Genomic DNA, 10,764 nt, shown 5'->3' with positions numbered 1-10,764 from the left:
TGAAATGATTGTAGCTGTAAGCATTCATCATAAGCCATACTTTCAACTTGTGGCCCTCACACTCCTCAATCATGTTTTTGAAATATTATTATTTTTACAACGACTGTGCAATTTTCCACAATTTTGTCCCCAATAATGTGCATGCACAATCTTTGCTGTCACGCCAGACATTGCTCAAACTGACTGGCTCAGTGTCGGGTGTTGGCTTACACGATCCATTGGTTTGTTCACTACATTGTTTAAATGACTACCTTCTGTGATAATCCCAAATAAATGAACATTTGCACCTGCTTTTCATCTTCACTATAATCCTTCTCCTCATGTTTGTCCATCCACCCACCCGCACTGCGCTTCTATAAAGCACTTTTGTCAATTGATGCACTACAGCACTGACCTCTGCCCCCTCTTGTTGGCCATGTCTTGTGTCCTGTATTGTCGGAGTGCTCTCGCAATGCAAGTGAATGTGGTAATCGAGTCTTCGAAGTGATTGTCCCTGGTTTCTATGTAAGTGGCATTTTACTTTGTCATGATTTCTGAGGGTTTATTTTGTTCATGTCTTTGTTTGTCCCTCTTTTTTTTTAATTTGAAAATACAGATGTATATTGCACTGTGTTGTACTGGCCAGTGTCCTAAAGTGAATACATTCTTAATAAAAATGTATTTGACTTGACTCTGTCTAGTGTTTCTGGCTAAGTTTAAACTGTGGACTTTAAAAAGTGTTGTGTGCACTCCTTCAATCAAATTTCGAGTTAATGGAATTTAAATCTCTTGAAGTTGTATTTATTCAAGCATGGTCTGTAAATAACATCAACTGCTGCAGATTTGCTTAAGTCAAACCTGTGAATGGAAGTATGTAACCTTGCTGATTAAACAAACCCAGATTTGCGAGAAAACTGTGAGGAGCTTTGGTGTGGTTGGGACCGGGTGTAGTCCCAGAGTGTGTGTATGTTTGTGTGTTTGTGCTGAGCAGCGCTGTTTGCTGAATCCTCTTGGCTCGCTTACCCGGTGCCCGCACACAGTGCTCACTGGCAGCCAGGCGGACAGGCAGGGCAGCGTGTGCCAACACAGCTGCCTATTGAGAGGCAGCGTTACGGACACAATGTGAGCGACAGACTTGCTGTATCAACAGCTCACCCTTTTCTGCTGTTGTGGCCAGAAATAAACCATAAATACCCCCCCTGTCCCTGCCCTCTAACGGCTCAACCCCACCAAGCACCAAGAGGCACCGAAAACAGAGGGACACTACCACTTCCTAGCAGGCATACACAGGTAAAAACCTCACTCTGGACACACTGATACATTTCAATGCATTGGAGTTGAAGGCGCCACATCAAGTGGTTAATGATGTTATCATTGGATCATAATGAAACCTGCTTTGAAGGACTGAGTGTATACTTTTAATGAATAATTATGGAATCATTTCTATCATTCAGTCAATTAAAATAACAGATTTGAAGCAAACTATTACTTTATATTTGGATAGCATATATAAAATCCTCCTATTCAATCGTGTTATAAATTGCAAATGTGACATTGCGTTCATGTGACTGTTTATGTGATGGGTGGTGCTTTGTGTGTGTTGTGCTGCCAAAAAAGTGGAGGAGCAGTGATCAGGAGGATGTCGGAGCAGCAGAGTGCACCGGAGCAGCTGGCTGCTGGCAAGAGCCAGGGAGGAGCTGGAGCCACCTATAAGGTACTGGAACGGTCATGTGAGGAATGGAAACCTGCTTTGATCAACCTGGAGTATTCCAATACAGCCAAAGAGTCCTACAATTGGTCATAAATCTCATTTAGATTTTTTTTTTAAGTCTCATTATGTATCCTGGTGAACAAACATCAGAACGTGTCATTGTAATTGATTCTATAGTATTTTCGAGTACGTATTATCACAAAATGTCTTCTTTAAAACCAATGTGAGCCACTTTATAAAGGCCTTTTTCCAAACCACATTTAGTAGGGACCGAGCTGATCCGGACTCCTCTCTTTTGCCACGTTGGTCGAAATGAACCTTGATGGTACCTCTGTGTGATCCAGGTGTTGCTGTTTGAGTTTGAGAACTTCCAGGGCTGCAAGGCGGAGTTTTCAACAGAGTGTAAAGATGTGACGGAGAAGAGACTGCAGAAGGTTGGATCTGTGATAGTTGAGTCAGGACCGTAAGTAATGCTCAATGTTTAATTCATATCTTGAGAAAACATAAGTAGTAAGAAATGTGTTTCCTTGATAACTCGGTCATGTGTCAGATAAATTAAATTATTTTTCCTCTCAGCTGGGCGGGTTATGATCGGCATGGCTTCACAGGAGAGCAGTTTATTCTGGAGAAGGGCGAGTATCCACGCTGGGACACCTGGACCAACAGTCAGAACAGCTACACCCTCTTGTCTCTCAGGCCACTCAAAGTGGTGGGTGACTTGTTTCCATGTAAAAAACTGACACTGCAGCTATGAGCTCTATAAATGTGCAAGGTTTCAATTACGAGCTGCCCCGTGTTACTTGTCTACACATTGTACATCATTGTAGTCAGCATCTACTAAAGACAGTGAAAAGACTTGTCCGTGTATCTGGTTTCCCTTCTATAGGACAGTGCTGAACACAAGTTACAACTATATGAGAACCCTGGATTTACTGGTAGAAAGATGGAGATTGTCGATGATGATGTGCCCAGTTTGTGGGGCCACGGTTTTCAGGATCGTGTGGCCAGTGTGAAGGCTCTTAATGGAACGTAAGAACATCACTACATCCCCCTTTCATCTATGTGTCCATTTCTTTTTGCTGTTTAATTTACAACTCAAAGCCTATTGTGAGACGTGTCACAGTTTGTCTGTTTTCCCTTCCTCCAGATGGGTCGGCTACATGTACCCAGGCTACAGGGGGCGCCAGTTTATCTTCGAGAGAGGAGATTTTAAGCACTGGAACGACTGGGAGGCCCCTGCACCTCAGATCCAGTCTGTCCGACGTGTGCGAGACATGCAGTGGCACAAGAGGGGCTGTTTCACTGTCCCTGATCCGGCTCCAGCTCCAGCTCCGGCTCCGGTTCCTGGCCCCGGCCCTGAGCCTGACCCTACCCCAGCACCTCCTGCCCCTCCTGCCACAGCTGGAGCCAGCTGAGCAGGATCCTCACACGCCTACCACCCCTTCCCATAGCCTCCCCCCACACTGCCGACAGTGCCTGCCCTCTATCTTAACCTAACCATGGCAAACAATGCTTGTGCCCATTGAGGAGTGCCATGTATGTTTCAGTGGCGAATAAAGTTGTTTAACCTGGTATCAACCCTATTTTTTTGTTGATGTTACACTTGTAAGTCACAGTGAAAAAGGCTTTAAATTAGACACTAAAGATTTAGAAAAAACACTGTCAGGGATGTAAAATTTGCATCCAGCATGTGGAAATAATGAAGCCTACATTTGGCAGATATTTAAATTGGAGATGTGTTTTGAAGTGAAATGAATTTTTGTGTGAGACACTTTTACTGCCTTAATGCTTCATCCCGCAACATTAGGAGGACATGACTTATTCAAGGAATATGTGGATACACATCTGCTTAACAGCAGTGGAAGTGATGTCATACTTTATGTATACTTGCTATAAAAACAGCATGCACTGCATTCCCTTCCATAGTCATCATTGTGCATTTGATAGTTAATGATACTAATAATGCATCGTCACCAAGTAAATATTAGGAACTGATATCAACTATATTAATCTCATGGACATATTAGCCTTCAGATAATTTGTCAAGATATATGTTGCACAATCCAAATAGATGCCATCTGCAGACATAAATTGCACATACAGGCTATTATTTAGTAGATATTGATGTAATATTCCAAAATAGAAACAATTCTCCTGATACATGTAATAAAGAACAGAGTGACACACACCTGCTATTAACTTATAGATGTGTACTGTAAATCCCCCTCTGTCTCCTACAGTGCTCCCCTATCATCTAGATTTTCTCACATTAGTGATCAATACATGCACTTGGTCAGCTGTGAGCACATCTTTAGCATATCAACTTCTACCATGTTGGGTAATGAGGTACCTTTTCAGTTGGGTGGTCGAGTCGTTACACAAACACATGATGAGGATTTATTCTTTGTGTCACATTGCTGCACTTGAATCGATGGTTTTCACCGGAGCTTAATTAAAGCCTTTTTGACATGAGATCTATCACCCAGATCCCTAATTCAGATATATACTAAAAAAAGTTACATTGCAATATGGAGTCGACTTTTGTCACCCTTAAATTCTTTGAAGGAACCGTCAGTACACGCACAACTACTTATGTTGACAGATGGCAGTGTCACAAACAGCTCAGTTTCACTCAAGCCTCGCTTCTGCAATGAGGATACATTCAGACATTGTTCACAAATCTTGTCTGTGATCTCAGGGAACACAAATACCTAATTGGTGCTCTCTCTCTCACAATGTAATCCTGTTTCTGCTAAATTGAAAGTAAGTGTAATGATGTGAAAAAAAAAAAACATAAAATATCCCAACAGAATAGTCACAGTTTCCGTCTCAAAGATTCATAGACACAAAGTGTTTCACAAACTCCTCTCCTAAATGCTCATTCCACTGTGTGCCTTGTAGCCTTTGACATTACATTGGGGTTTGGGCTAAATGACAACACACTACTCGAATGCAGCGATAACACAGAATCATGAGCTGGGAATTGATGACGATCGACTGACCCTGTTTCTGTTGTGTGTTATATGAGGTACAGATATCAGGAGTTGGAACATTTCAGATGTAATGTGAGTTGTTTGAGAGGAAAATGTAGCACCAAGATCTTCACAGTCTCCAATAAGCGTTCAAGTCATACTCTTAGGAAGTAGCCAACAGATGTGATTTATGAATGCACTTCTAACTACAAGAACATAGAAACTGATATTTTCCCATGGTTTACCTACATGCATCTGTTCGTACTTCTTCATAGAGGTCAGTGAAGAAGTACAAGGGCCCCTCGAGCTAAGAGGGTTATTTTCTTTTTTAAGGATGTAGCACAGCACACATGATGGTGAACAGCTGGGATGTAATTCTAGACTCTCTGCCTGAAAACCTTCACCAGTAGATGTGGTAAAAGTCTTTATTTAATAATAATGATAATTCAAGGTCAACCTTCAACATGTTATTAAATTAAAAAGGATATCTCTGTCAAAAAAATGTTTTTTTAAAAGACCCAATGTGAAAAGGTGAAAAATGAATCCTATGTAATCACAGCCTACAATCAGTATTGTAGTATTACAGCTTGAGTAATAACTCCATTATATTGAATGCTCCTATGATTAACATCTAAAACCTTATCCCGATAAGCAACACATGGCTGTAAGATAAATAACAATAATACGGATTATAATGAAGATTATTTATTATTATTTCTTTATCACTTATCAAAACAAAGTTACAAAGTGCTCTGCAAAATTGAACTGATGAAAAAAACTTTATTCTAACTCTGCTGCACTATAAAACCTCTCATCTAACATATCTACAGAAGATTGTGTCTGTCATGGATAGTGACTCATGCTCTCTTTGATTGTATTTGCATCTAAATGTACAATCATTTTTAACAGAATATTTTGTCCTTAATAGAAGACAATATTAATTTCTAGGCTCTTGCAAGACGATTTACATGCACATACAAGGTCAATAAAACTAATAAATGATACAAATCTGACATTGTTTGCTTTCTTTGTTGCATTGCAATAAACAGGTTTGACAGAAGCTTTGGAGCTTCTAAACAGCAGAGGTGACGCATTTTTTGACATGAAACCTGTATAGAGTTTTCTAGAAATTAAACAGCAAATAAACCTACTCTTGTGGAAATATTTGGACTGTGATTCAATTCAGTACGAATCTCTTCTGCACAGTAAAACCCATATTTTACTATCATTCTCTCTCACTCTCTCTCTCATTGTAGGTGTGGGACTCTTGGCACTGTTTGTGCTGAATCATGTGGATATCGAACAATGACTGGCTGGACAAAACTGACAACTAATGAAATAACTTTGTGGGAGTGTGACTCCCCAGGGTGGGGGGAGGCTACAGGGTGACCCCTCATTTCAGTCTGCTGGGCCTATGGCAGGCCGATCTGCAGGCCGGCTTGGACACTGTGGGTACTGTTGGCAGGGTTTCCACCCCTGGGCGTCCTGTATATATTGAGCTCATCGTGCCATCACAAACACACTGGCGCAGGCAGGTACTGGTAAGAGGTTCATGTCCGTCACACTGTATTTTTTTTACATCAAGTTTACGTTTACACTCTTCATCAGTTTTTGTTTACATTGCGCTGTTTGAATAATTTAGGTTTAATTTTCTACAAACATTCTTCCATATTGCGTTGCTGTAATTCTGTGTTCAGAAGGCTGTGAACGAGTATGTGGACATTTAAGGATATTCATCAGAAACAACAGAAATCATATTTTTTCTTTTCAGTTTCTTCATTTCCAATCCATTCACTATGGCAACAGACCACCAGAACCCTGCATCCAAGCAGCAGCAGCCAGGCACCAGTGCATTTAAGGTGAGAGGAGACACAACAGTCATGCGGAGACCAATTCAATTCCAATTTACAACTTTCTCCTGCAGGAGTTACACTTGTGCGGACCCTGTTTGGATACCAAGCATCCACCAAACATAAAATTGGAAACAGATTGGCATTCTTGAAATTGAGACCAGCAGCTCAACAACTTACACTGCCCCCCTTTTTCTCCCATTGGCACACAGCTGGTCATCTATGAACAGGAAAACTTCCAGGGACGCTGCCATGAGCTGACTGGTCCCTGCAACAACCTCCAGGAAGCAGGCGTGGAGAAAGTGGGCTCCATATTGGTGCTGTGTGGACCGTGAGTGTGGGTCAGAGACAGACAGAGCATGAAAAAAATGACATGAAGTCCAAGACTAAAGGACTTACTCTGTGTATGAGTACGGAATAGGAGGGGAAGAAAATGGACAGAAAAAAACAATGATACATGTGTGCAACTAGCTTTCTTTCCTGCTTTGCTCCTACATATTTCACAACCACCCATCTCTTTCTTCCCTGCCCACTCAGATGGGTGGGATACGAGCAGGCCAGCTGTAAGGGGGAGCAGTATGTGTTTGAGAAGGGGGAGTATCCTCGTTGGGATTCCTGGACCAACAGCAGGCGTAGTGACACCCTTATTGCATTCCGCCCGATTAAAGTGGTAAGAAAGATACCACCCATACATGGGTCGTGCTGTAAATTGCTAAGCAAACCATCCACTGGGTTAATGCTTTGCTTCAATTTCAGGACAGCCAGGAGCACAAGATTGTCCTTTACGAAAACCCCAGCTTTGCAGGGAAGAAGATAGAAATCATCGATGACGATGTCCCCAGCTTTCACGCACACGGCTACCAGGAGAAGGTTTCCTCCGTTCGGGTTCAGAGTGGCACGTGAGTCCATCTTCCTAACACAGATGCTGTGTGATACTGCAAATAATACTAAATGTGTCTTGTCACTGTCTCTTCACCTATAACGGTCTCTTATCTGTTTCTCCTCTCTGTGCTCCTGGTACTGGTACTAGTTGGGTGGGCTATCAGTACCCAGGCTACAGAGGCTATCAGTACCTGTTTGAAAAGGGGGAGTATAAGGATAGCGCTGAGTTCGGAGCCCAGATTCCTCAGATCCAGTCAGTCCGGCGCATCAAGGACATGCAGTGGCATCTGAGGGGTGCTTTTCATCCCATCAACTAAGCTTGTGACTCTTTCCTATCATGAACCCTGACCTTGGCCTTGCTCCCTTCCAGCATCAACCCCTTTGTTCTTCATTTACACAATGCAGCATTTTGATGTCTATTGCAGCTGTTGCAGGAGTGACATTCTTTGAAGCAAACTAATAAATCCTAATTGCTTACATTTGACTTGATGGTGTGATTTACTTGAGTTTCTCCCTCTGCCTAAGTTCTTTCCCATCAACATCCCAAAGGGACAACACAGGATGAAATACTGTTCAATAATAATTGAAATGGTGTATGGGGTACTGAAAAGACACATTTAGTGTTCATAGTTGTGTAGTTTAATGTGCACTTGGCAACTCCGACCAATAGGTTGTGCTGCAGGGGCTAACACATGGCGTCATTTCCGTGTTCCCGTGAGGAGCTGACGACACACGTGAAAACAACATGCTGCTTTATCTGTTCCTGTAATACTTATGCGGTTTGAGTAAGAGACTTTTCATGTTTTAAGTATTTTCCTTGTGTACTTTGTCACCATATTATCAATTCAGATCTCGGTTCATCGGAAACGTTGATATGAAAATGTTAATTTCATAGAAATGTGACTACTTAGCTTAACTTGGCCAGCGAAATACGTAAACGCCTAACGTTAAAACATTAGGTTATTGGACTTTTTTTTATGAAAGTAACTGACGTGTGCTTTAAGTGTCGTATCATTTCAATCAGTTAACACAATGTGGAAGGTTTTAGGGTATCAACGTCATCCCAATAGGTTTGTGTTGGAGTATTAAACAGCGACAACGTCACATCGAGCGGAGCTCACGAAGATTCACTTTCAAAGCTGGAAATTATATGAAGTTTGCTCCTTGTCAAAAGTGTATCCCTGTTGGACGATGTTTAAATGCGTTTTATAAGTCTTTAAGTTCAACTCTTACATTCGGCATGTTTCAAAAAACAGACCTTGCTGTCATACATTCAGGTTCATACATGAGCACAGACCAAATGAACAAACGATAGAGCAGCTGTGTACATAAGTTGTGTATAAGTTTAATTAATGGAATAATAATAAGAGATAAGGCCAAATGTGTGGGTCAGCTAAGTAGATTAGTGTTCATGACAGACTTGAATATTTGTTCAAACTCATTTTGTATTTTGTTTCTTTAAAAAAAAAAAAAACTTTCTCCAACAGTTAAGATGCCTGTCCTGTGCAGTAACTGTATTGACAAGCGTGCTGTGCTGAAACGTCCAAAAACAGGCCACTCGCTGTGCAAGGAGTGCTTCTTCTGGGCCTTTGAGGAGGAGGTGCACCAGACGATCGTGGCAGCAAAGCTGTTCAAACATGGGGAGATAGTGGGAATTGCCGCGTCCGGTGGAAAGGACTCCACAGTGCTCGCACATATGATGAAGCTCCTAAATGAGCGATACAACTATGGCCTTGAACTTATGCTTCTCTCGGTGGATGAGGGAATCTCTGGTTACCGAGATGACTCCTTGGAGACAGTAAAGAGGAATCAGCAGCAGTATGAGCTGCCATTGAAGATTGTGTCATACGAGGAGTTGTATGGCTGGACTATGGATGCTATTGTGAAGCAGGTAGGACTGAAAAACAACTGCACCTTCTGTGGAGTGTTCAGAAGACAGGCCCTAGACAGAGGAGCCATCATTTTAAAAGTGGACAAGATATGTACAGGTAATTCCAAAGAGCTTTTTTTTTTAAAGTGTGAATGCAAGAATTTTAACTTTGGAATGTGAAAGAGCAGTCTTAGCCTGGATTTCGAAGAGTAAATATTTTGTTTGCGTTTTCTTTCACAGGTCACAATGCTGATGACGTGGCAGAGACTGTTTTGATGAACATCCTGCGAGGGGACATAGCTCGTCTGCGCCGATGCACTGCCATCTCCACAGCCAGCGAAGGTGAAGGGGTCGTGCCGCGCTGCAAGCCCCTCAAATATGCGTATGAGAAAGAGATTGTTCTGTATGCGTACTTTAAGAAGTTGGACTACTTTTCAACTGAATGTATCTACTCTCCCAATGCTTATCGTGGCTACGCAAGGACCTTTTTAAAGGACCTAGAGAGCGTAAGGCCGAGCTCCATAATGGATATCATTCACTCAGGGGAGAACCTGTCAGTGCGCGATGGGGTGAAGATGCCTGTGCAGGGGACCTGCAATCAATGTGGCTACATCTCCAGCCAGGCTCTGTGTAAGTCATGTGTGCTGCTGGAGGGGCTGAACCGAGGTCTGCCGAAGCTGGGCATTGGCAAACACCATCGCCTGCATGAGAAAATCCTCTCCAAGCAGCCACTGACTGAGAAGGAGGAGAGAAAGCTGAAATCAGTAAACTTTTGATAATTAGGATCCCGTTTTATTTACCACAAGACGTAACATTTTAAAATATACCGTGGAGTCTTTTAGGTTAGAAAAGGCTAGTCCAAGAAATCAACCGTTAATCCATCAATTCCAAATGTATTAAACGTTGACATGGAATATTTTAATAATAGAAAATGAGAAAAACTCACATCATAAAAAAGTCCATTCGCTGCTCTCTTTCAGCTGATAAATATGGATCATTGAGACACTATGTAGACACCCTTTGTAATGGTTTTGAGAATGTTAATATTCTATAATTACATTTTCAATAATAGATGCATGGTATATCACACAGTCCGACGGGAGAAGATTGCATTCTTTTTTTTTACCGAGTTCCATAATTAGCTTTTCGGGTTACTTTTAGCATGGAAGTATTACATTAGTAGTACAATAGCAATCGGCATCACTTGGTTTTCCAAATTCTTACACCCAAATGCTAAAAACAATGTAAGTATTGTACACTTACTAGATGAGATACAGAAACAAGGACTAGCCACTTTGTTGTTTTTTTTTAAAGTGGGATGGTTGTGAATGTTTCCACAGCAATGTAATCTCAGTGATGGCACGTTTCATTGTATTTAAATTTTATGTTTTTTCTTTAAATTCCAATGCACCAATCTTGGTAGTGACAAGGTGCCACAAACTTAATAAATTCAATATATCCTATCTTCTTGTGTTTCCTGTTTTTCTTACGGCGGATGCA

At 41.6% G+C, this 10,764-nt stretch overlaps 3 protein-coding genes across 7 annotated transcripts; all 3 read left to right on the top strand.

Annotated features, from left to right (window-relative positions):
- Nucleotides 1-1,618: 1,618 nt before the first annotated feature.
- Nucleotides 1,619-3,105, top strand: LOC137778880 (beta-crystallin B3-like). Its single transcript, XM_068566226.1, has 5 exons — nucleotides 1,619-1,693; nucleotides 2,035-2,153; nucleotides 2,267-2,399; nucleotides 2,577-2,719; nucleotides 2,838-3,105. Exons 1-5 carry the CDS (start codon nucleotides 1,619-1,621, stop codon nucleotides 3,103-3,105), a joined length of 738 nt encoding a protein of 245 aa, XP_068422327.1.
- A 3,353-nt stretch (nucleotides 3,106-6,458) lies between these two features.
- Nucleotides 6,459-7,711, top strand: crybb2 (crystallin, beta B2). Of its 3 annotated transcripts, none has more exons than XM_068566250.1 (5): nucleotides 6,459-6,497; nucleotides 6,710-6,843; nucleotides 7,050-7,182; nucleotides 7,269-7,411; nucleotides 7,543-7,711. In XM_068566250.1, exons 1-5 carry the CDS (start codon nucleotides 6,459-6,461, stop codon nucleotides 7,709-7,711), a joined length of 618 nt encoding a protein of 205 aa, XP_068422351.1. The 3 variants fall into 3 exon arrangements, with proteins under 3 accessions (XP_068422351.1, XP_068422352.1, XP_068422350.1); XM_068566251.1 differs by having other exon boundaries at nucleotides 6,459-6,512; nucleotides 6,725-6,843; XM_068566249.1 differs by having other exon boundaries at nucleotides 6,459-6,521; nucleotides 6,725-6,843.
- Nucleotides 7,712-8,102: 391 nt separating this feature from the next.
- ctu1 (cytosolic thiouridylase subunit 1 homolog (S. pombe)) lies at nucleotides 8,103-10,727 on the top strand. 3 transcript variants are annotated; one of them, XM_068604459.1, is made up of 3 exons: nucleotides 8,103-8,179; nucleotides 8,882-9,382; nucleotides 9,505-10,727. In XM_068604459.1, exons 2-3 carry the CDS (start codon nucleotides 8,887-8,889, stop codon nucleotides 10,038-10,040), a joined length of 1,032 nt encoding a protein of 343 aa, XP_068460560.1. In that variant the 5' UTR covers nucleotides 8,103-8,179; nucleotides 8,882-8,886; the 3' UTR covers nucleotides 10,041-10,727. The 3 variants fall into 3 exon arrangements, with proteins under 3 accessions (XP_068460560.1, XP_068460562.1, XP_068460561.1); XM_068604461.1 differs by having other exon boundaries at nucleotides 8,128-8,179; nucleotides 8,948-9,382; XM_068604460.1 differs by lacking the exon at nucleotides 8,103-8,179 and having other exon boundaries at nucleotides 8,190-9,382.
- Nucleotides 10,728-10,764: the final 37 nt, after the last annotated feature.

Source organism: Clinocottus analis, unplaced genomic scaffold (genome assembly GCF_023055335.1).
Source record: "Clinocottus analis isolate CAN_PGR_092001 unplaced genomic scaffold, fCliAna1.0.p SCAF_7, whole genome shotgun sequence".
NCBI lineage: Eukaryota > Metazoa > Chordata > Actinopteri > Perciformes > Cottidae > Clinocottus > Clinocottus analis.
The sequence above is the reverse complement of the archived record's forward strand: the minus strand, read 5'-3'. Positions and strand labels throughout refer to the sequence as shown.

Coding starts and splice junctions, on each gene's coding strand:
- crybb2 (XM_068566249.1), top strand. CDS start 6,459: ATGGCAACAGACCACCAGAACCCTGCATCCAAGCAGCAGCAGCCAGGC. Junction 6,844..7,049: donor ATATTGGTGCTGTGTGGACC/GTGAGTGTGGGT, acceptor CTGCCCACTCAG/ATGGGTGGGATACGAGCAGG. Junction 7,412..7,542: donor GTTCGGGTTCAGAGTGGCAC/GTGAGTCCATCT, acceptor TACTGGTACTAG/TTGGGTGGGCTATCAGTACC.
- ctu1 (XM_068604459.1), top strand. CDS start 8,887: ATGCCTGTCCTGTGCAGTAACTGTATTGACAAGCGTGCTGTGCTGAAA. Junction 9,383..9,504: donor AGTGGACAAGATATGTACAG/GTAATTCCAAAG, acceptor TTTCTTTCACAG/GTCACAATGCTGATGACGTG.
- LOC137778880 (XM_068566226.1), top strand. CDS start 1,619: ATGTCGGAGCAGCAGAGTGCACCGGAGCAGCTGGCTGCTGGCAAGAGC. Junction 1,694..2,034: donor GAGCTGGAGCCACCTATAAG/GTACTGGAACGG, acceptor TGTGTGATCCAG/GTGTTGCTGTTTGAGTTTGA. Junction 2,154..2,266: donor GTGATAGTTGAGTCAGGACC/GTAAGTAATGCT, acceptor TTTTCCTCTCAG/CTGGGCGGGTTATGATCGGC.